Genomic DNA, 26,400 nt, shown 5'->3' with positions numbered 1-26,400 from the left:
TAATTAACTCTTTTAGCTTAATTTAAATTGACTAGCTCTTTAACACTCAAACCCTTTAATTATTTTTTCCATAATTAGCAGTCGAACAATAATGAGATACAAAACAAGAGAGCAACTTGTATCCAACATACAATATCTGAAAATAAAGAAAGGTGAAGGTTTCTGTGTGGAATTTAATAATGGGTTTAACAAACAAGAATCGGCTTCTAATTAAGAAACTGGTCAGAGTGGTTGGAGTTTGAGGCCCCGACTTAGCTGACCATCTGTTGGCTCACTCAATTTACATCTCATTTCTGTTTGGGTGCCATTTAAAGATAATATGAAGCAATTCAGAGGACCAAATATTAAAAAAAATACAATTTAAATAAAAGGAATAGAAAAGGAGTTAATTAGTAGCAAAAAATGGTCACTACGTAAGAAAAGGGTTGAAATTAAAACCTGCAGCTACAAGTAGCACTCCAGAAGTAGAGTTGGAGACCTCAATAGTTTAGCCTTTATAGCTCAGATATTTAAGCACCCTGCTCAGTAATTTATAGAAATTATGTAAACACGTTTTTGTTAAATTAAATCTTTGTCTGACTGAATGAAGAAACCACAAACTATTTTCAAAGTACTTGTATTCTTGTACGTGTGAAAATGGCAAATAAGGTCTCTATTCTACTCTACAGAGTCATGAGAATCCATAGTCTTACAAAGCAAAACCCAAACAGACAGGCAACAATCTACCCTGGATGGGATGCCCATCTTCTGTAGGGCAAACTTACCAACAGTTGGCCAATTTAGAGTGGTTAAAGTTACAATAAATTTGAAATCAGTCATGGGAAGATCATTCAAACTTCACACAAACAATGACTGGCCTAGGAGTTAGACCCCAATCCCTGGAGGAACGGGACTACAGGAGTATCCAGTTTTATTTAAAAATATATATACAGTGCCCTCCACTATTATTGGCACTCCTTGTAAAAATTAGTAAGAAGGACTATAAGGTTGCCACTAATCTAACCAACTTATTAAGTCGAGTGAAAATTCATGCTGGCACCGGTTGACCAATGGGGTAAGTAAAACAAAAAACTAAAAGCAATTACTAAATGAAACCAAAGCAATCCCACTGTGACACGCCATACTACATTTAAAAGATCCGAAGTGTTATCCGTGAATTTTCTTTCGCCCCTAATTTTTAACGTTGGTTTGACTTTGTGTTGAATGAGCGGTTGCTCACGGAGTCCCGATTAAGGCACATTACCTGCATTGTGAGGGAGTGTCAGTTACGACACTACGTCCATGTGGCACGATTCCCTAAGGATGATCCTCACTGTTGAGGACCCGAGCGGATGGACCAGGCCAAGGGAACATCCATGTAACATCTGGTTGTGGTAGAGAAATGGTCATTTTCGGAGGGTGGGACTGGACCGTGTTTCTGCCTGGGGGGTTACCAACCAGGATCCCGAGCTGTTTCTTGTGTGGTGGGAGCAGCAACTCACTGCACCAGTGCATGGCCCTCGACCTGACCTGACCCAACATTTACAAAAGTGAAGGGGTTTCCTGTTACATACCTCACAATTTCTGTAGAGATAAAGGCTTGGCTGCTTATTTGGTCTTTCCACAAGTCACGGCTTTATGTGGTTAGCTGTATCTTTGAGTCCACATTTATTATTTTGTCAAATCAGAAATTACAAAAAGGGCTCATTTAGCTTTTTTGAAGAATTGATCTGCTCTTCTGTGAAACTAATTCTCTTTTCTGAAGTGGCATACTCCTATTTAATTTGAATTAATCCACACCTACAAAAACATTAGGATTCAAAAGGCCTTTCAGTTTTTCTTTTTTTTTCTGCGCCCACTCATATATTCTGTACTTTCACTGAGTTGTGGATGACTCAGTGCTCCTTTTTTCTGCCTGCTTTAGAGGAACAAAATCACTAAATGAATTTTAAGTCAAAGCAACTGACTTATGTAACCTTCAGATATCCCTTCAAACCAGCAAGAGAACCAAACCTTCAGCTAATGGCCTGAGTCAGCGAGTGTCACCAGGAGGCACGTGCTATTACAGCGTGAGGCAAACCAGAGGGATTCCTAATCCTCAGCAGCAGGATTTCTACAAGTGGGAAGTGGACTTCCTTTGGATAACCATTGCACTGTGGCTATATGGGTAAGGGGCGCTATGAAGTGCTACGCTCATCAGGGCTTTATAGAAAGCTTACTGGACACTGGAGAACTAGGAAAAGGTCACCGGACCAGAAGCAGTAAGAGTGCTTGATGCTTTAAATTAAAAGCATGCAGTACAAGACAATTAAAAAACAGCCAAATAAATCCGACAAATATCAAGCACTACAGAAAGAAGTAAAAAAAAGCATTTGTAAGGTCAAAGGAGAAAGTAAAAAAAAAAAAAAATTGCTAGTGAAGCAAAAACAAAACATCTAGCAATGTTTTGAGTGCTACTCTAGTAAAATGATAATAAAGAAGAATTTAAAGAACCTCATCATTGAAAATGAGAAAGTAACAGCAAATGAACTGAACAAAGATTTCACCAAAATGTTTGTACAGAAAGAAACAATGGAAAGTTTCATGTGGAATTAAAAACAACTTCTGAGTTCATAGATTTCAAGATATCTTTTGCATATGTAATGTTTCAAAACTGTTCTTATTTTATGATCTTGTTGTATTCACTACTTATTGTGCTCCTGTAACAGTAGCAACTACAGGACATATTTGTTTTGGCATATTGCTCACGGAGTATAAGTAGCCTATTCTCAAGGAGAAAACTTGAAGTAAATGGTAAACTAAAATAAAAAATGGGTAAATATGCTGACTGCGGTGGGTTGGCACCCTGCCCAGGATTGGTTCCTGCCTTGTGCCCTGTGTTGGCTGGGATTGGCTCCAGCAGACCCCCGTGACCCTGTATTCGGATTCAGCGGGTTAGAAAATGGATGGATGGATAAATATGCTGATAAACATGTACGAGGATTGCATATTTTACTAAAATCTTTTTTTTTTAATTTTTTTAATCATAACAATGTGAATTAGTAGGTGATTCATGATTCATAGGTGTAATGCGTGGTTCACACGGTAATTAATGTAGATGGTGCTTAATTATATTTCTGCAAATCATGTCATCTATTAATTAAAACACGTGAACCAAGGTCACCACCACTCTTAAAGGGTATTATGATTATATCCCCACTGACAAGATTTTTTATATCCCTGTAAACGTATAAAGCAGAGACAGATAGATAGATAGATATGAAAGGCAATATAATAGATAGATAGATAGATAGATAGATAGATAGATAGATAGATAGATAGATACTTTATTAATCCCAAGGGGAAATTCACATGATCCAGCAGCAGTATACTGATACAAAGAAACAATATTAAATTAAATAGTAATATAAATGAAAAGAATTAAAATAAAATTAATGTTAGCATTTACTCCCCCGGGTGGAATTGAAGAGTCGCATAGTGTGGGGGAGGAACAATCTCCTCAGTCTGTCAGTGGAGCAGGACAGTGACAAAAGTCTGTCGCTAAAGCTACTCCTCTGTCTGGAGAGCTAGATAGATAGATAGATAGATAGATAGATAGATAGATAGCTTTTTGCTTGCACACCATTGTGTTACTGATTGAAAGTGATGCCACTGTCACTAATAATTTTGAGCCATTATATAGTTACCATAAAGTGGTAGAACGCATAGAAATGATTTTTTACAGCATTATGTTATTTCATCAACTAGATTTCAGCAGGGTACAGTCTGTTTTTCTGGCTAAGCTTATCATTATACATCTCCCAGAGTTTGACTCAGGCTTAACCATACAAACATAGAATTCTGAATTCAAGTCATGCTCAGCATTGACACAAAGGAGGTGGGCATAACATCTCATAGATAGATAGATAGATAGATAGATAGGTAGATAGTCTCATTTCTTATTCTGCCTTTTTTTGTAACTCCATACATCCATCTCAACATCCTAATTTCTGACACATCCAACTCCTAATACCTTCTTGTAATTGTTCCATCTACAATGCACTCAAAGGGGAGTCCCAGCATTTAGGTTTCAACCCTGGGCTACCACTGATCCTAGATATTTAAATACATGCACTCTTTACAACCAATTTCTTCCTTATCTCTTAGGGGTACATAATAAAAACACCAAATAAGGGTGTGAAAATTAGAAAATGTGTCTTACAGGCCTTATCTTGTTGTCTGATGTTAAATTTTGGCAACAGCAGCGTGGAAATGACTTTATTGCACCTGCTCAGGCTACATGAAGTTTAGAGTTGGAAAGCTAATGACTAATAAGTTTGTGTGGTGGGAACGTATGAGTGTAAATAACACTAAATCAATGCACACATTGTAAATCCAAAGCCCTGACACGACTAGACTGGAGTAGCTAAACAAGACTAATGTGGTAGCGACCACTGCCACATTTTACCAGCAAAACATTCCAACTATGAGTGCTCAATACAACAAGCAACACCAAGAGGAAGTGGTGAAAAAAGGCGACTCTATCTGAAGAGGAAAAGGCTGCACTGATGGAAAGGGGTCAGGTTCATATTAGTATACTGGACCAAATGGACAACCCATTTATCAAAAAAAAACAAAACATGAGGACTACATTTATTGCTCAATCAATTAATTAATTATAAAGCAAATAAAAATCCATACAATAAAATGAAACCTAACAATACCAAAAATACCAAAAGAGGAGAGCCAGCCAACAACACACATCTTTGAGGCAGCAAGAAACGAAGAGTATCCTTTTACCCGACACAGAAGCTTATTCTTATGTTATTGATTAGATCCTGCCATATTTTAAAAACGTTATGAATAGAATTTTAATTTTTTCCAATTTCATATACTAAAGAACATTAGATATCCACTGACTTAAAAGTGGTGGGTTGGGATTCTTCCAGTTGAGCAAGACAAGTCTACGTGCTAGTGGTGAGGTAAAGGCCATTACAGTTTGTTTGTCCTTCTCCTCCTTCTCCAAAGGTCTACGTTTATTAATTAGATTTCATACAACAATAGCTATTTATTTCTTGTATTGCCCAAAAGTACACACAGAAGGCTTCAATGGGCTTTAACAGGCCCTGTTTTTTGACAGTCCCCAACCTCGACTCACTAAGAAGACACAAATCCGCCAAAAACAACCTTGTAGGAAAAAAATGGATGAAATTTTGGGAAGGGCGATTCAGAGAGGTAGGTTGGATATGCAGTGGGAGTCAAAAAATGGGGTACATACATCACATAAAACAGAACACAAGCAATAGTAGAATAATACGAAATACTTTAGAGGGGTAGCACAGTTAGTATTTCTTTAAGATTTTTAATAACGATATATAAATGAGGCACTTGATATGTATGTTCATTCTTACGCTTCACATAGCTTTTGTTTAAGTATCATTGTGTAATGTTAATGTTAAAAAAATGAAACTCTTTTATGAAAATGCCACCCTTTGCAAAGTACCGCCAAAAGCGATCGCCCTATTACCTGACCTCACATGTCAGAGCTGTTGAGTTAGCATCATTTCTGCTCTTATTGATACTAAAAAAGCATTGTGAATGGGATGGGGACAATGGGGGACACCACGAGGGGTTTCATTTCATTATTTTTACTTTCTCATATACAAAGTATAGGTTGAGTATTGTAATCATCCAAAAATAAAACCTCTAGATTTTGATGAATCTTGATGTTTTAGACCTCCCTGAGTCTGAAAATACCATTTTTGGAATTATGTCAATGTCAAATTTATTTATATAGCACATTTAAAACAACATAGGAATGCTGTGGCCAAAGTGCTTTACAATAATAGAATTAAAGAAAAACATACAATTAACATGAATAACATAAATAGAAATAAAATAAATGAACATAAATAATAAACAGAAGTAATCTTCTATATATATAAAGGAGAGTTGGGATCCGAGAGACTGTGTTTGTGTGTTTGTGGAGGGATGGAGAGTTAAGGCGGGTGGGGGAGTCACGTGATCATCTCCCCTCCCATTCACTTCATTTCGCTCTGAGCTGAGCTCCGCTGAGCTCCGCAGCTGACGCGGTCTTGCAGTTTTTTTTCCTTAGTGTTTAGTCCTTTCTCCTTTACTAATTTACTGTTTAGTACACGCAGTACTTACACAGTCACTCATAAAAGGGGAGAAGACTCCGTGCAAGAAATGGGTATTGAAACTACCTTGGAAGACATGCAATCAACGAGGCCATTAAACGGATCTCAAGAGAGGTCTTCTAGGTTGGACAAAAAGCGCTTGGCTGCCAAAACCAGGCGATTAAACGAATCTCAACAAGAAACGACTTCTACGTTAGAAAAAAAAAACGATTTGCTGCCAAAATCAGGCGGTTAAACGAATCTAAAGAATACAGGATTTCTAGATTGGGAAAAGGACGATTGTTTGCCGAAACCAGGCGGTTAAAAGAATCTGAAAAAGACAGGACGTCTAGATTGGAAAAACCACGATCCGCTGCCGAAACTAGCCAGTTAAACGTGCAGCGAAGCGCGCCAGGTCTGCTAGTGTTGCATAATCACAATGAGGAAGCCATCAGTATTACTGAAGGTCACGGAATGCAAGTGAATAGAAATGAGTCTTTCATCTCTTTTTGAACAGTTCAATTGTAGATGACTCCTTTATGTGATGAGGTAAAGAGTTCCACAGGTAAGGAGCGGCAGCTGCAAACGTTCTGTCCCTCTTAGTTTTACACACTTGGTACGAGGGACAACAAGAGACTACTGACCAGAAGATCTAAGCACTCTGGATGGCTGGTTTAAAACACACAATTCTGATAAATAGGCAGGAGCAAGCCCATGTAAAGATTTGAAAACTAGCAACAAGATTTTAAAATCAATTCGAAAACTGATAGGCAGCCAGTGAAGCTAATATTGGAGAAACAGAATCAGACTTTTTTGCCCCAACCAGGAAGTGAGCAGCAGCCTTCTGGACCAACTGTAACCTGCGTATCAGCGATTTGCTAATCCCAGAATACAGCGAGTTGCAGTAATCAAGGCAAGAAAAGATAAAAGCATGAGTAGCTTTCTCAAGATCCCTAGAAGATAAAAAAGGCTTGATCTTACCTAATAGACGAAGCTGTAAAAAGCAACTCTTGACTACAGAATTAACTTGTTTCTCAAAAGAGAGGTTACTGTCAAAGATAACACCAAGATTGCGGACTTGACGTTTGCAAAAGACGGAGAAAGAGCCGAGAAATCCAAGACCAACTTGGGCTTTAGCTGATGGACCAACTATAAGCACCTCCATTTTATTTTGATTCCGATCAAGAAAATGATTAGCCATCCAGGATCTTAGTTCAGAAAGACAGTTGTACAGTTGATTTATTGTCTGTATCTGTCTGTCTGTGTGTATGTAAACACGATAACTTAAAGTACACTTTCAGGTCAACCAAATTTTTCTATCATTTTTTGAGCTATTTCCGCTAACTGGAAGTGGTGCTTTACCTTTTATTGATGCAGCTGAAGAGTCCAATTTATTCAACTTTAATTTTATAATAATTGTTTAATATATTATTCATTTGATTTGATTTGTTGTTGTTGGTTCTTTAATGCACATAATATAAAAATATAATCATTGTCTTGTGGTTTATCCCTCAGTTATCCATCCCCATATCTGAGTATACGAGAAAGTCGAGGGGAAACCACTCCCGTTTTTTGGGGGTTTTTTTGTATTCTTGTCCACATTGATTTTTTCACAAAAAGGAAATCAAAGTGTAGATTATTTTATTTTAAGTGTGCTGTAGATCATTGATCTGTCGAAACACACACTTCTCCAGTTTCCACAAACACATCGGTTTTTACTGATTCCTCTTTCCATCATAATGTTCGTTTCTGCTGCTGAACAGCATCCTTTAACCACTATGACACCACCGTCATGCTTTACAGGGCGGCAGATGTGAACTGCTGGGGTGCAGACTCATCTGTCACTCACAATTCACTCCTAAAAGTCAATATTTAGTCTTATCAGACCACAAGACTTTCTGGTACATCTTAGCTATCCTCAGCATAATGTCTGTGTCACCACTTTGCTGACACAAGTTATTTTTTTTCTTGCCACTTTTTCATAGAATGCCTTTGAGGAAATTGATTAATGAGCAGTATTTTTAATGACATCTACTTTCTTTTGTAACCCTTAGAGCTACTGGAGATCCAAACTCCCCATGCCATGTTTTAGCACAGAGGGACTATATAAAGCTATCTGTCTTCATTTTGAAACCATTCTATTGGACAACAGAAAGAAGAAGTGGGGGATTTATCCTCATTGCTTTATATAAAAATTGATCATCCACCTTCAGGAAGGGTGACAGATCTAAATGTGGAACTTACACTGGCATTGTCTTTGTTTAAAAAGCCTAATTAGGAGGGGATTAGATTTACACTGGGGTGGCACGGTGGTGCAGTGGCTAGCGCTGCTGCCTTGCAGTTAGGAGACCCGGGTTCGCTTCCCAAGTCCTCCCTGTGTAGAGTTTGCATGTTCTCCCCGTGTCTGTGTGGGTTTCCTCCGGGTGCTCCGGTTTCCTCCCACAGTCCAAAGACATGCAGGTTAGGTGGATTGGCGATTCTAAATTGGCCCTAGTGGGTGTGGGTGTGCGGGTGTGTTTGTGTGTGTCTTGCGGTGGGTTGGCATCCTGCCCGGGATTGGTTCCTGCCTTGTGCCCTGTGTTGGCTGGGATTAGCTCCATCAGACCCCCGTGACCCTGTGTTCGGATTCAGCGAGTTGGATAATGGATGGATGGATAACCTTACATTATATGCATAAAGTAAACTCCTTTGTAAAAACAGTTTTCATTTAGCGGTACCCAATGGGTAGAGTGGTGGGTCTGAGGCTAGGGATCTGCACTGGTAATAGGAAGGTTGCCGATTCAAATCTTGTGAATGCCCTTGAGTACGGCCCCTGTCGCATGGCTGCACTCGGGTCCTAATCTGGGATGGTTTATCATGTGGTGGGTGTGGCAATGTCAGCACATGCTCCTAACTTGACTTAACATTATACAAAGTTATTGTCTGTTTTACCTGAATTTTTTATCACTCTTTAATTTAATATTGTTTTTTTATCAATTTGCTGCTGGAGTATGTGAATTTCCCCTTGGGATTAATAAAGTATCTATCTATCTATCTATCTATCTATCTATCTATCTATCTATCTATCTATCTATCTATCTATCTATCTATCTATCTATCTATTATATAGTGCCTTTCATATCTATATATATATATATATATATATATATATATATATATATATATATATATATATATATATATATATTATATCTATTAAATAGTGCCTATCATATCTATCTATCTATTTATTATATAGTGCCTTTCATATCTCTCTCTCTCTATATATATATATATATATATATCTATTAAATAGTGCCTATCATATCTATCTATCTATATCTATCTATCTATGGGACTTGGAGTTCTTTATCTCAGCTCTGTTGGGTACCGTGGGCACCGGCAGGTGGTGCTGTAAAAATGGAGGAGCCATGTGGCATGGGGTTTCCACCTCACCCAGAAGTGCTTACAGAGCACGTGGGCGGAAGAATAGTCAGACGCTATAAAAGGACTTATCAGCCTCATAGCGACGGACTAGAGTTTGGAGGTGGATGACAAAAAGGAGTGGATAATTGAGAGAGAGAAAGAGAAAAGGACTGTGTGTCATTATTTGGTGTTTTGTGCTGTGCTGGCCTTTCATATCTATATATATATATATATATCTATCTATTCTATAGTGTATGTGAATTTCCTATTAAATAGTGCCTATCATATCTATCTATCTATCTATCTATCTATCTATCTATCTATCTATCTGTTATATAGTGCCTATCATATCTATCTATTTATTATATAGTGCCTTTCATATCTCTATATATATATCTATCTATCTATTAAATAGTGCCTATCATATCTATCTATCTATCTATCTATCTATCTATCTATCTATCTATCTATCTATCCTCACTCTCTCTACCCAATGCAAAAAATGCATCATGTTTTGACATACTTTTAGGATGTGGAATTCAATTTTGATGTCCACAGACACTGTAAGATTCGGCCGGTAGCCCAACCTGGCCCAAGAAGTGGAAGGATGGGGGAAGGCAGCCTCTTTAGGGCACTGCTTCCCACAGAACGCTGGATTGCAGTGGTGCCCCAGATTCTCACAGGGTACTATGGGACTTGGAGTTTTTTTATCTCAGCTCTGTTGGGTACAGTGGGCACCGGCAGGTGGTGCTGTAAAAATGGAGGAGCCATGTGGCATGGGGTTTCCACCTCACCCAGAAGTGCTTACAGAGCACGTGGGCGGAAGAATAGTCAGACGCTATAAAAGGACTTATCAGCCTCATAGCGACGGACTAGAGTTTGGAGCTGCATGACAAAGAGGAGTGGAGAATTGAGAGAGAGAAAGAGAAAAGGACTGTGTGTCATTATTTGGTGTTTTGTGCTGTGCTGTTTCAGGGGGGAGCAAAGAAGATGCTTCGTCTCTAAAGAATAAAACATGTGCCGTATTGAACTTGTGTCTCAGCCTGTCTGTGTCGAAGTTTGGGAAGCAGTACGTCCCCTGGTGGTCTACAACACACATAGAGTCACCATTTTATGGACATTTTGAACATCGTAGAATCACATTCTGAACTCAACAGTGAATCTTTGACCCCATCAATGAACGTCCCTTCACAGCATTTGAAATGTATTCTACCTGTTAAGCAAACAAACAATTTTTTGTTCACACTCAGAAATACGGTTGGATTTTTGCATTAAAAACTATAAGCCTACCTGTAAAGTGCTGATATGAACTGGTGTGCCTCCGGTTCCATTAACAGTATTCTTCTTTGCAGGCGCTTTAGCTTCAGCTTTTTCCTTGCTTGCCATTTTGGCTTTTTCAGCTTCAATTCTTTTTGGGCTGTTAAGAAACACTTGAACCACTGCATATTCGACCAGGGATGCAAAACCGAACAAGAGGCAGGTGATGAGCCAAATATCAATGGCTTTTACGTAGGAAACTTTTGGCAACTCTGAAGCAAGAGATGTGCATTCTGATGACAAGCTCAGCACTGAGAAGATCCCTGAAAAAGCAAAATGCAATGCAAATTAAAATAAAAAGCCACACTGCTGAAAAGAAGAAGTAGTAACTCCTTTCATTACACATTAAAAGCTAATGTTTTCCATCTGTGCTCTCGTTTAAATGACTCTATAAACGTGCCACAGGCTACGAAACACATGGTCAATACAATAAATCCTCATTTGAACAGATCATCTGATGCAGGATGGCGTGGAGCTGGTGCCAATCTCAGCAGTTATGGCTACAAAGCAGAACTCAACTCTGGGTGGGCCACCAGCCTATGGAAAGCTACATTCATAGCGCATACTCAGCATCACTAATACTTGTCTAAATAACCAACGTAAAACACATTGCTTCAGTATATGGGACAAATTGGGTACCTGAACACAAACAGAACTTGCAGTTATTTGAACCCAAAAAAGGGTTTGGTGCCACACTTTATGGCAAAAAAGTATGTGGACACTTCTCCAAATTATTGAGTCCAGGTGTATAAACTCAAACATATAGCCATGCAATCTCCATTTGCAAATGTTGGCGACAGAACAGGTCATAGTAAAGGGCTCGGTGACTTTAAATGTGGCACTGTCCTAGGATGCCACCTCTGCCACAGGTCAGTATGTGAAATTTCTGCTTTTTGATATGTCATCTCTACATTAAGTGCCATTATTGTGAAGTGGAAGGGTCTTGGATCAACAACAACTCGGCTGCAAAGTGGTAGACCACACAAACTTGCCCTGCAGCAGAGCACAGCATGTACAAATCATCCATCCTCCGCTGCATCACTCACAACCGAGTTCCAAGCAGCCTCTGGAAGCAACATCTGCACAAGTATTGTGTGAAGGAAGCTTCACGAAATGGGTTTTCATAGCCAAGCAGCTGCACACAAGCCTGAAATCGCTGAGATCAAAGCAAAGTGTTGGCTGGAGTCCACTATTGCACCACATGCTGTCTGGAGTGATGAATCATGCGTCACTATCTGGAGTCTGACTGAGCAATCTGGGTTTGGTGGACGTCAGGAGGATGCTACCTTCTGGACTGCAAAGTGCCTACTGTAGGACGAATAATGGTCTGGGGCTGTTTTTCAGGGTTAGTGCTAGGCCCATTGGTTCCAGTAAAAGTTAATGCTACAGCTTAAAAAGACATTTTAGGCTAATTGTGCCCTTTCAGCATTGTGGCAACAGTTCAGGGAAGTCCCTTTTCTGTTCCACCATGACTGAGCCCTGTCCATAAAGACCTGCACAGAGCCCTGACCTCAGTCCTATTGAACACTTCTGGATTGACCAAGAACCAGGGGCCTCATGTACAACGCCGTGCGTAGAACTCGCACTATAACATGGCGTAAGCACAAAAGCCGAAATGTGCTTACGCACAGAACAATCCAGATGCAGGAATCTGTGCGTACTCCAACTTCCACGTTCTTCCGTTACATAAATCCCGATCAGCGTGAAAACTAACGGTCGTGCACGTGCATTATGTAACGCCCCAGATCCTCCCAGAATTACGCGTATTTGAATATGCAAATCAATATAAATCGCCCTTAAGCGCAGCCTTCTGTGAAAAGACAATGGGAAAAGCACGGGGAAAATATAAGAATTTCAGCGAATACCAAGTGGAGGCAAAGGAAAACATACTATTTGTTCAAATAAACCGTGGTATAATCAACAAAATGAAGTTGATCGAGTGACATAGTGTGTTGGAGAAACTTGAAAGCTCACATCCACAAAATCGCACAGTGCCGGAAATAAAAAAGAAGTCACATATCAAAGTCGCCGTGAAAAGAAGAGTTGTAAGCCCACTGTCTGAGTGTCATATGAAAGTTTATTGGGGTACAGAGAAAAAAGGCACACAGTGAGGAAAAAGCATGAAATGTCAACTTCAATCTTGACATTTCCACTTTAATCACGTAGTTTATTTTGTCATTTAGTAGAACATTATAAACTTCATCTTAAAATTGTTTAATTAACCAGTTTCTCAAATCACATCGTAATTAAAGTAGCACGTTAAATGCTTTGTTTAGTATTTGATCTTCTACTCGTATGTGCTCTATGTGTGTGAATCACTACTTGCTTCTTAAACTGGCTCTCTTCCTCCAACTGGACAAAGAATCCATTACATTCGTGATATTACAGCTCTGTGAATAACTAAAATACTGAGATGTATACGTGATGTCATTTTCATGATGATAGGAGTTAAAGCACGTTATTAAACATGTGTTTCACTTCGATGAAATAATTTATTGTCGAAATTTGTCGCTGTGTTTTAGCTGTGTTGTTATTTTCTTTCTGTTTTATATTCGATATATATTGGCGTAGCCGTCACTGCAGTCAGTGCTTTTCTTTCCCCAAGTAACCGATCGCCACACAATCAGCTCTGTAATAGACGTTAAGCCATCTGTAAGCTTAGCGCCGATTCTTCAAAACGTTTAAAGAACATTGAAATATCTTCGTAGTACATGTTTAATTATTCTATCCTTCACGACACTCCCAGTGAAGAATATAGTTTATTTAAATGAAGTAAAATTTTTATTTGTATAATTTAACAAACATATTATGCTGCATTTCACCTTAAAAATGATATTGTCATGATATGTAAATACGCGCTTTATAAAGTGGCCCAGGTTGTGAGATATTATAACTGTAGTGCAAGTTTACAGTGGAGTGATTGTACTTATAAGTACAAACAGTTCTACAAGGTGCAATTGATTGGCTGCATTTAAAGTTCTTGGGATGAAACTGTTTCTGAACCGCGAGGTCCGTACAGAAAAGGCTTTAAAACGTTTTGCAGTGGCTGAGACAGCGTGTCCTTAAAGCTGTATACCGATAATTCTCTTTCCGATCAGCTGCTGCTGTGATTCACACTCAGATACAGTGATATAAATACTCAGAGTCATGCAGTGAGAGTAATATGGAAAAAGATGATCCGCTGTGGCAACTCCTAACGGGAGGAGCTGAAAGAAGAAGAAGAAGAAGAAGAAGAAGAAGGAGAAGTGAGAGTAACAACGCTAAAGCAGTTATGGTATTTGGAATACTATGGCTGTTCCCTGGACCATTATATTGTTACGAGTTAATTACAATCAGATGTATTACACTAATAAACAATATGCGGTTAGTTTCTGTGTATTTATAAAACCGCGTCATGAAAATAATGAGTAATCACACAAGAACAGTACCATTGCTTTGACGCTGGGTGCCGCCAGTTTGCAAAACCGAGCGGAGAACGACAAGGCATGAGGTACCGTGGAAAAGTGTGTGGCTTTACGCGAAGTGTAGGTTTTATACATCGCGATTTGAACGTGGAAAAGTTCTTATGCAACATTTCTGTGCGTACGCACTGTTTATACATGAGGCCCCAGGTCTTCTTTTGCTACATCAGTACTTGACCTCACAAATCAAAATCCCCCATCTTCTTCCTTTGGCTGCTCCCATTAGGGGTTGCCACAGCGGATCATCTTCTTCCATATCTTTCTGTCCTCTGCATCTTGCTCTGTTACTTCCATCACCTGCATGTCCTCTCTCACCAAATCCATGAACCTTCTCTTAGGCCTTCCTCTTTTCCTCTTACCTGGCAGCTACAGTGGTGTGAAAAACTATTTGCCCCCTTCCTGATTTCTTATTCTTTTGCATGTTTGTCACACAAAATGTTTCTGATCATCAAACACATTTAACCATTAGTCAAATATAACACAAGTAAACACAAAATGCAGTTTTTAAATGATGGTTTTATTATTTAGGGAGAAAAAAAATCCAAACCTACATGGCCCTGTGTGAAAAAGTAATTGCCCCCTTGTTAAAAAATAACCTAACTGTGGTGTATCACACCTGAGTTCAATTTCCGTAGCCACCCCCAGGCCTGATTATTGCCACACCTGTTTCAATCAAGAAATCACTTAAATAGAAGCTGCCTGACACAAAGTAGACCAAAAGCACCTCAAAAGCTAGACATCATGCCAAGATCCAAAGAAATTCAGGAACAAATGAGAACAGAAGTAATTGAGATCTATCAGTCTGGTAAAGGTTATAAAGCCATTTCTAAAGCTTTGGGACTCCAGCGAACCACAGTGAGAGCCATTATCCACAAATGGCAAAAACATGGAACAGTGGTGAACCTTCCCAGGAGTGGCCGGCCGACCAAAATTACCCCAAGAGCGCAGAGACGACTCACCCGAGAGGTCACAAAAGACCCCAGGACAACGTCTAAAGAACTGCAGGCCTCACTTGCCTCAATTAAGGTCAGTGTTCACGACTCCACCATAAGTAAGAGACTGGGCAAAAACGGCCTGCATGGTAGATTTCCAAGACGCAAACCACTGTTAAGCAAAAAGAACATTAGGGCTCGTCTCAATTTTGCTAAGAAACATCTCAATGATTGCCAAGACTTTTGGGAAAATACCTTGTGGACTGATGAGACAAAAGTTGAACTTTTGGAAGGCAAATGTCCGTTACATCTGGCGAAAAGGAACACAGCATTTCAGAAAAAGAACATCATACCAACAGTAAAATATGGTGGTGGTAGTGTGATGGTCTGGGGTTGTTTTGCTGCTTCAGGACCTGGAAGGCTTGCTGTGATAGATGGATCCATGAATTCTACTGTCTACCAAAAAATCCTGAAGGAGAATGTCCGGCCATCTGTTCGTCAACTCAAGCTGAAGCGATCTTGGGTGCTGCAACAGGTCAATGACCCAAAACACACCAGCAAATCCACCTCTGAATGGCTGAAGAAAAAAAAATGAAGACTTTGGAGTGGCCTAGTCAAAGTCCTGACCTGAATCCAATTGAGATGCTATGGCATGACCTTAAAAAGGCGGTTCATGCTAGAAAACCCTTAAATAAAACTGAATTACAACAATGCTGCAAAGATGAGTGGGCCAAAATTCCTCCAGAGCGCTGTAAAAGACTCATTGCAAGTTATCGCAAACGCTTGATTGCAGTTATTGCTGCTAAGGGTGGCCCAACCAGTTATTAGGTTCAGGGGGCAATTACTTTTTCACACAGGGCCATGTAGGTTTGGATTTTTTCTCCCTAAATAATAAAACCATCATTTAAAACTGCATTTTGTGTTTACTTGTGTTATATTTGACTAATGGTTAAATGTGTTTGATGATCAGAAACATTTTGTGTGACAAACATGCAAAAGAATAAGAAATCAGGAAGGGGGCAAATAGTTTTTCACACCACTGTATATCCTTAGCATCCTTTTCCCAATATACCCAGCATCTCTCCTCTGCACATGACCAAACCAACACATTCTCACCTCTCTGACTTTGTCTCCCAACCGTCCACCTTGAGCTGACCCTCTAATATCCTCATTTCTAATCCTGTTCATCCTCATCACACCCAATTCAAATTTTAGCATCTTTAACTCTGCCACCTCCAGCTCTGTCTCCTGCTTTCTGGTCAGTGCCACCGTCTCCAGTCCATATACCATAGCTGGTCTCACTACCATCCTGTAGACCTTCCCTTTCACTCTTGCTGATACCTGTCTGTCACAAAGCACTCCTGACACTCTTCTCCACCCATTCCACCCTGCCTACACTCTCTTCTTCACCTCTCTTCCACACTCTCTATTACTCTGTACTGTTGATCCCAAGTATTTAAACTCATCCACCTTCACCAACTCTACTCTCCTCATCCTCACCATTCCACTGACCGCCCTCTCATTTACACACATGTATTCTGTCTTGTTCCTACTGACCTTCATTCCTCTCCTCTCTAGAGCATATCTCCACCTCTCCAGGGTCTCATCAACCTGCTCCCTACTTTCACTACAGATCACAATGTCATCAGCAAACACAAATGAAAATCCCCAATACACACTGCTAATTCTCATGAAAAGAAGTGTGGAGGCTGTAAATGGGGACCAACTCGTTATTAATGCCCTCAGTTTTTGAAGATGATGTCCAACAAAGACATAGAGATATGATGGCCTGGTGTCCACAAACTTTTGACCATACAGTATATATTTTGAACAAAAATAAAACTAAATTATGGACACAATGCATCCTACTGATAAAAAAGTGTAATGATGGATTAAAATAATCATTCAAAATAAAAAAGTGTTTCTAGTAAAATATTGATGAAAATGACAATTGTAACAATGCCGGTTTCTTCATATTTCCATCATTTAGAGCAGGGGTGTCCAACTCCTGGAGGGCTGCAGTGGCTGCAGATTTTCATTCTAACCGTTTTTCTCAATTAGTGATCAGGTTTTGCTGTTGATTAACTTCTTTTGCTTTCATTTTAATTTACTTGCTATTTAAGACTCCAACCCCTTATTTGTTTCTTCTTTTTCTTAATTATCAGCCATATCTCAATAATGAGATACTAAATGAGTCATCTAATCTGTGTCCTTCTTACAATATTTGAAAATAAAAAAAATGATGAAGATCTCACTAAATGTTGATCTGCTCGGGTCCACAAAACATTTTGATGGTGCTCTTAGAAAAAAGAAAATCAACCGTTTTGGAAATTCGGCAGAATGACAGCACCAGCAAGCCATGGAATTACATAACAAGTTTAATTAACAGCAAGAGTCAGCTTCTAATTGAGAAACTGGTTGGAGTGAAATTATTTGGAGATTGAGGCCACGACATAGCTGGATAATCTGCTGGCTCACTTCACATCCCATTTTTGTTTGATTTTTGATTTGAGTTTATCAGATATACCTTATTAATCCCCAAGGGAAATTGTTTGGCTGCCTTTTAAAGAAAAAAGAAGCAATTCAAAGGACTGAGTTTTAAAAAACCAAAGGGAACGAAGGCAAAAGTAGGCAGTTAAAAGCAGAAATTGGTCACTGATTAAGAAAGTGGCAGAAAGGAAAACCTGCAGCCACTGCGGCACTCCAGGATTGGAGGTGGACACTCCTGAGTTACAGTATTAAATTCTCAAGAGTCTTAACAGCGTTAGTAAAAATGAAATGACTTAATTAATCCATGAATTAATCCATGACTTAATTAATCCATGAATTAATTTTACGGAGTGAGATGTTGGTTGAACATAACGATATTCAGCCACCATACAGCCACATAATTGCTGCACTAGTACAACGATGTAGGGATGTCGAAATCCGGTCCTGGATGGCCGCAGTGGCTGCTAGTTTTCATTCTAACCATCTTCTTAATTAGTGACCAGTTTTTGCTGCTAATTAATTTCTTTTGCCTTAGTTTTAATTAACTTTACTCATGTCCCTTAGTTATTTCTTTTTTCTTAATTAGCAGCCAAACAGTAACGAGACACAAAACAAGCCACTACATGAGCAGCTTACCTGTGCCCATCACACAATAGCTGAAAATAAAGAAAGGTGAAGGTCTCAGTATGGATGATCTCCCAGTTCACCAATACATCTTTATGATTTTGTTAGAAAAAAAAAAAAAAAGTAAATCAACAGGTAGAATGAGAGCAGCAACAAGCCATGGAATTAAACAATGCGTTTAATTAACAGCAAGAATCGGCTTCTCATTAAGAAACTAGTTGGAGTGAAATTGGTTGGAGTTTGAAGCCCCAATTTAGCTAGTCATCTTTTGGCTCCTTTCACGTCTCATTTCTGTTTGGCTGCCATTTAATGAAGGAAAGAATCAATCCAGAGGGCTGAATCCTTAAAAACAGGGCTATTAAAATGAAGGGAAAAGGAGTTAATTAGCAGTGAAAACTGCTGAAAGAGTAGGAAAAGGGTTAGAATGAAAACCTGCTGCCACTGTGGCCCTCGAGGCCCGGAATTCGACACCCTATTGTATTACGATACAGAAGAAGGTGGTCTCTTTAGTGTGCATTGTTGGATTCCATACTTTTCAGTTCACTTTTTGTTATTTTTAAGCATTGTGTGGGCAGAGTGGTGTCTCTGAGGCTAGAGATCTGCACCGATAATCGGAAGGTTGCTGGTTTGAATCCCGTAAGTGACTCTGTTTAATTTGGCCCTTGAGCAAGGCCCTTAACCTGCAATTGCTTCATTCTGAGTATGATGTTAATCTGCATCCAGCCCTGCAAGCAGGTTCTCTAACTTACAGGGGAGAAATCTGGAGACAGGCAGGACTGGCACACCAGTCACCATAAGAAGACCTCAACACTCTTCCAGCTGAGGTGTCACCCACTGCATTCGGGTCCCAATCCAGGTGGTCTGTTATGTTGAGGATGCAGCAACACATTATCAGCGCATGCTCCCAGCCTAAGCATTTTGTAAACTGAGCTAAGATGCACCCATCCACTAGCTGAAGATATGGAAAAGCTTTTAGATTAAGGCCTTAACAGTTTGGGGACTATAGTGAAAAATGTTAGGCCTGTCAGATAGCTATTTATAATTTGCTCATTTTAGTTTCTAAATGGAACATTTAGAAAGCAGCAGGTCATGTCATCTTGTTTGCCATTTGCTGTCTAGATTAGGTGTTCAGTTATAACAGACTGAGCAGACATGATGCTAGGGGCTTTGCTCTAGGCACGAGTCCAAGTATGCTTACGCTGGCCAAGGTCTTCTTGATTTTTATGAGAACATTCTTTTATTGTCTCAGCCCGACAGATAAATCTGACAACTGCACTCCAAATCAGGACCACAAGGCTCCCAACAATGTAGCTCTAATGAAACCTTGGCACATAAACCTGTCCACCATACCTAAGTCGTTACATCATTATATATTTAACACAAAATATGGTTGATTCGTAACTCACTCTTTATATAAATGCGTATTGTAAAGATGTTATATGTATTGGTATTTACTTGCATTTGCGACAATATAAAAACTATTTTCTTTGTACAGTTGGCAATAAAACATTTATTATATCCATCCACTATATCCTAACTACAGGTTCAAGGGGGTCTGCTGGAGCCAATCCAAGCCAACACAGGGCGCAAGGCAGGAAACAAACCCCAGGCAGGGCACACACACCAAGCACAATTTAGGATCACCAATCCACATGTCTTTGGACTGTGGGAGGAAACCGGAGCGCCCAGAGGAAACCCACACAGACACGGGGAGAACATGCAAACTCCACCTTAGGGAGGACCCGGGAAGCGAACCCAGGTCTCCTTACTGTGACGCAAGAGCGCTACCACTGCTCCACCTTGCCACCCATTATTATATCAAGCTCACTAAATACAGAATATGAGAATCTACCCTAGCAGCATCTGGTGCAAAACAGAAATCAGCCTGGGACTGGGAAACAGTCCATCGGAGGTCCAATATAATGCATACACCCAAAGTTACACTCACACTGGACAAATGTGATGTCCCCAATTCAACTAACCTGCAGGTAACTCTACTATATATGGAAATAAGGGTGAAAGAAAGGGAGGAAAAGCCACACAGAAATAAAAACATACAACCTTCACGTGGTCAACATACATGGATGCTGGAACCGTAAGGCAGCAAGTGCTATGCACCCTTCAACCCCGAGCATAATATGACATTTTCAGATGTGCTCAGCTCATTTCTGGAAGCGTCCCTGGATGCCACTGACACATACACTCAAACTAACAAACGGCCAGTCTACAGTCAGAAATTAATGTCATATTTTTGAGCCTGGAGATGTGGAAATAAACCAACAGTACCTGGAGGACGATCTACACAGGCTTGGGGAGAACGTGCAAATTCCACACAAACAATGATCGAGCATGTGAGTCAACTATATGCACACATACAGTATACATACATCATCCAAGGTTCGATCCCTGCAACGGGAAGCAAATGTGAGTAAATAAGCAAACCAGCCACTGTGGCGCAAGGCGCTGAAGTCTGAGGTTCAATCCATGCAAGGTGAAGAAGAAGTGTGTACACCCGATGAGCCCCAAAATAGGGCGAAACACATGTCATGTACTCTTTGTATTACTTGGCAGGTACTATATAACATGTCTATGATCTGCTTCTCACAACCGAGAGAACGTGACAGATGTCAGCTGGCTGGCCGACCCACCACACACGTTACCTGGTAGGTAACCACCTAATCATCAGAATGTGATCAGACCTATGCATCTAATACTCCAATCTACATCCTGTCAAATAAGAAAACCAGCCACCATGGCGTATTGTCTGAGGCATCACCTCAGGTGCTGAAATCTGAGGTTCGATCCCCGCAAAAGGAAGCAAAAGTGCATACACCTGATGAGCCCCAAATAGGGTGAAACATGTGTTGTGTACTCTTTGTATTATTTGGCAGATACTATATAACATGACTATGATCTGCTTCTTGAAACTGAGAAGACATGATGGATGTCAGCTGGGTGGCCGACCCACCACACACATTACCTGGTAGGTAACCAACCAAATCTCAGATTGCGATCAGACCTATGCATCTAATACTCCGATCTTCACCCTGTCAAATAAGTAAATCAGCTACCATGGCCCAACATCTGAGGCTCTGCCTCAGGCACTGACGTCCGTGGTTCAAACCCTGCAAGGGGAAACCATCGTGCCGCCCATATAACATAATGCAGTTATTGTTAAATGACTAATTTGAAAAACATTTGCTTCTTTCAAGCCAGTGCTTCTAAGATTGATCCTTCTTGTATGGTAACAAACATTACATAACTGTTGAAAGATTCTACTGACAACTTCCTTAAGTTAAAAGATTTTTTCAAATTACTGCAAATGTAGATTAATTATACTTGTCACTTTATCTATAAACAGCAAATGAAAAGATGCTGTAAAGGCACATGGGTCAAATATATTGAAAATGAAAATGAAAAACTAACCTGATATGAAATCATTTCCTATGATGGCATGAAACAATGAAGGAAAGACAATGAAGTATGTTATCATGAGAAGATTGGAACACAGTTATGATAATGCAGACAGACAGGTAGTGCAAAAGATGAATTTCTCAAAAAATACATGGACAGTGCTTTCATGGTCCTAAGACTAGACTTGATATCCATGGTGGTCTTTGATGAAAATACAAGTTTCAATGTACCCAATGGAACTCTGGCGGCACTTGCATCAGGATTGATCCAGAAGGACAGCCAGGAAAGAACAACAATTAAAAGAGTTGGAGCGTAGACGCCCATCATGTAAAATCCAACTTGTCGTCTTAAGGTGAAGATAACTTCTACACATGTATAATATCCTATAAAAGAAAGGAAAAGTAAAGTTATAGTTCATAGCTCTAGCATCACAGCAAGAAGACCATATTAAATATTCACACATCTATCCACTTTCTGAACTCACTCAGTCACGTGGTGCTGGAGAAAGATGCAGCCCTGAATTGGGCTCCAGTCCATTCCACAGCATATCCGTGCATCTACCTCAAACAGCACTGATTAAAGGTTGGCGATTAACCAAAGCCACATGTCTATTTGATGTGGATGGAAAAGAAGCATAATGTGAAGATCTACAAATTTTAAATATGCAATGACTAATAAATGATATAAGGCAATTTATGATATATTACTAAAGCAATCAGAAAATGGATACATAGAATTTTTAAGAAGCGTAGCAGTTTCTACACAGTAATACATCACTGACTGACTACAAAGTTTCAAGCAACCAGAACTGAGGAACATTAAGCAGCTGGAGAAAATGTGAATAATGAATAATACTATTGATAAAAAATGCTGAATTACTTTTCAGGATTTTGCTGCAAACACTACATTGTGCATATTAAATAATACACGTGTCAGTAGCAAAATACCTAAAATATGAGATTTCTTTTACCTTTTTGGCATTCTCACTTCCACCTCACCACTTGATGAGTAGCTATGATTGAATCAGGACATTCTTTCAGCTGTCACTTTATTATCTACTTTGATTTGAGTTGCGTGCTGCTCACTTTGGCTTCATGTTTCCCATTGTTATGTTCGTATAACCATCATTTTGTTTGCCTGCTGCTCCTTTTGCACTTGTTTCTGATTTGCATTTGAGTTTTCAATTCGATTTTACATAACTAATTTGAGCTTATATTTTCTGATTTGTTCTTGTGTATTCAGATTATTTTTGTGTTTTCTAATTTGTTTTTGTGTATTCAATGCTTACATTTTCTGGATTGCTTTTTCATTCCCAGTTAGGTTTTGGGGGTATTTTACATACGTCGCTTAAATCATCTGAGATCAGAGTGTTGTCTGTGTAGCTAATGTAAGCATATACTGGAAAACATTGCTGGTACACAACAAACGGTGCTGGAATGCAACACTGATAAATTGAGACAGGCCGTTACTGAGTTCTACCAACAAAACCTGCAAACCTGTGCGTAGGAAGAAGCAAAACTGTTTTTACTTTGGTCCATTACTGCTCCTTGACATTAACTCCAAGTGTCTCTTGGGTGTAGAATTCTATGTAAAAATGGTTAAGCCTGAGTGTCTCTCGGGTTAAGCTGTATTTTTCGTATATACCATGTTAAGCCTAAACAGCACTCCAGACAGTATTCTGATGGCATCTAGTGTGTAAAATAACAACATTTTGCAAAATAATCATGAATAGCTCCATGCATTTTGCCATTCTGTGGTAACTGATCAACACTAATGAGTGAAGACAAGGCAAACATTGGCGTGTAAATGAAAAAAATGCAACGCAATTTTAGAACAAACTCAAACTGAACCATTAATTGAATCATGCGACAATGTGAATTGGTCAGACGTTGAGACAAACCAAACCACCGTGATATGCCTGGTGACTTTAGTCGCATAAAGCTCTAGTGAAATGCAGTATGTTTGTGGCAAAAGGGAAAAATGGTTACAATCAAATGGAAAGACAAGAAAGACAATAGCCGTGTAATGGATGGCATGCAGGAACTGGCATCTTGAACAGGGATCCTTACCCAGTTGGTAGGCCAGTATAACAGAAAGACCCGGGAAGACAATTTATTTAGGACATTCTGTGCCTCAGTACTCTAGGTGGCAACCTCTCTGGTTTAGGATTCCCACATGGAGACCCTCAGAGAATGCTGGGATCTGTAGTCCCGTGGGGCAGCCCTGTTGGGTTCTGTGTGGGCCACCAGGGGGAGCCGAAGGGATCTAAGATCCAATTGACCCAGCTTCCATTGGGCTGTGCCCTGGCACCGGAAGTATTTCTGGGTCCAAGATAGAAGGAGCTGCTCTGCCTCATCCAAGTGAGCCAGAGTGGGGAGGAAGCAGAAGAAGCATTCCTGTGGGACCGGAGGAGAGGAGAAAGATACTGAAGAGTGTTTGTGTTTACTTGTTGTGGTACAGTGGGTCAGCGGCTTCAAAAAAAGTGGCAATTTTAAATCCATAAAGCCATGTCACTCTCCGTGGGCGCGACTGTACAACCGCGGGGAGTTAATGAGGTAGTTGGGACGAGTTGCTTCATTGGCATCCTGCAACATGTGATTAAGGCACTGCGCCCACGGAGACGTGTCTGAGTGTATATATATAGACCAGCACAGAGGAAAAGGGGATCAAAGAAAAGTAAAAACACGGAAAGGAAAGAGAGGTTAAAAGACGTGAAAGGCAGTCTTGGCGAGGATCTGGCCACCAAAAAGAAGGAAGCAGTAAGAGCAGAGGCCCCGCGAAGGAGCATTAACTGTGGCGCTCTAGGGGCTAGTTCACTCCACTGAATATTCGGGTGGAGTGTGTTTCCTGCAGAGGCATTAGCTCTCTTGGAAATGTGTTCTTTTAATATTGTGGCTTATTAAATAATTAGACGATATCATAATATACCAGAAAAGGCGATATCCCTCCCATAGTGATTACGGCGGTACAAGAATCACATGAGACAAAATATCTTTTAGCTTACATTTACTGACGTTTTACGCAGTTACAGACGAGGAGGCATATGGACAGACTTTATCCAGGTGGGAATCTGGATCAACACAGTCAGCCATTTTTTCCGTCCCTACGCTGGGAGGTTTTTCAACACACCTGGTGTCGACACAGCCTCGAAGGGTCTGGCCACTGTCCAGACCTTTTATATGGTTCTTGCTTCATTTGCTGGTCTTCTCCGTCTCCGAACAAGGGCTGAATTCCTCTCCCACAAAATACAGAAATATCATAGTGCTTACATGTCGATTCTCATTCTCCCAAGAAGGAAAGAAGGTTTGTGCTGATAGAGGACAGAAATACCCTAACCTGTGTTTAAGCTGACTATACAAGCCTCCAGTTGTCTTTGGCTATCTAATCCAATGCTTGGTCAGCAATTCTAACTGCTGAGCCTCTGTGTGCCACAGTTAACATGCACATGTGAATAAAACTCATAACAGTACTGTCCAGATACAGTGACATAAAGAAACATGTAGTATTACAAGCCACCCTTTGTCACTGGATCTGTGACAAAAAACAATATTTGAAAGTCATATCCACAAAACAAAAGGTACTTGATCCCCCATCACAGTGTCAATATTTCAAGTCATTTGCAGACATGTGATGTATAGCACTATAGCTTCTGTACCATTCATCTAAAACCAGCGTAAACATGGACAAACAGTTACATTTAACATGCTGTTATCAAGTAGTGATATCTCATCAATGGTGTTAGTGGAGATTTTTGCCGTTATTTCTTACATAGTCTGTGTTGTGTCTACATATTACTGAATTCATGCAGTGGGTGTCATAGCATCAGATTATATTACAATCCTATATAGCATCTTGATGGATTACACTATTCTTTGGCACTTCTATCATTTCTAGCTTCAATATGTTGCTAGATGTGCCCACCCTTTGATGTCTGATCCCTTTATGAGTTACAATAGTTGTAACATAACTCAGATGCTATTCTAGCTTCATTGCTATGATTATTAATTGTTCTTAACTAGTATTATTGCATAATTGTTCATTCACTATCTGTTATCCTCCCCAACTTCACTATCAGATGTTCTATTCCAAGTTACCAATTTACAAGTTCACATCATTGATAAATCATGCATATCCTCATACCTTTGAGCCCTTCTTATAATAGTATCAAGTATTTCCTAGACTTGCTATATATATATATGCCTTGTCCAACCCAGTGGTTTGTTAACAAAGTCTCTTTCTTGGTGGCTTTGCAGATTGGTAACTTTGCAGATCCGTCTGAACAAAGTGTGACTGCTTCAAGGCACTAAAGTTTGTTGTTACTGGAACAGAAAGTAAACAGTCCTTTTATCAGTAGGGAGCTCATAAGATGAACACATGGTGACTGTCCCTTTTAGCAGAGGTTCACTTCCCTCTAAGCTTGCACTGTATTCAGTGGTCATTCATGGGAGCCTTCAACAGCTGTCACATCACCTCAGTGGCTACAGCCTGTCCCTGCCACAGTCCATAAAACTTGTCTTAGTTCATGGCATCAAATCTGAGTAGCTGGACTTGCAATCTTTCTTTAGTTCTTTACTCCGTTCCTCTGGAAAAGCAAGTGTTTCTTCACCAGCTATTCTCAGGTATGTGCAACAGATTAAAAGTCATTAGCGCAGTACAGTCTCT

General features: G+C 39.8%; 1 protein-coding gene across 1 annotated transcript in view; it reads right to left on the bottom strand.

Annotated features, from left to right (window-relative positions):
- The window catches only part of glrbb (glycine receptor, beta b), a 160,515-nt gene that overhangs the window by 28,229 nt on the left and 105,886 nt on the right, over window positions 1-26,400 (bottom strand). Inside the window, exons 8-9 of the mRNA XM_039750302.1 lie at window positions 21,969-22,121; window positions 10,791-11,080 (exon numbers count right to left, since the gene is read on the bottom strand). Coding sequence (XP_039606236.1) covers window positions 10,791-11,080; window positions 21,969-22,121 — 443 coding nt within the window. The remainder of the gene's footprint in view (window positions 1-10,790; window positions 11,081-21,968; window positions 22,122-26,400) is intronic.

The sequence above is a fragment of the Polypterus senegalus genome, chromosome 4 (genome assembly GCF_016835505.1).
Source record: "Polypterus senegalus isolate Bchr_013 chromosome 4, ASM1683550v1, whole genome shotgun sequence".
NCBI classification, from domain to species: Eukaryota; Metazoa; Chordata; class Cladistia; order Polypteriformes; family Polypteridae; genus Polypterus; species Polypterus senegalus.
The sequence above is the reverse complement of the archived record's forward strand: the minus strand, read 5'-3'. Positions and strand labels throughout refer to the sequence as shown.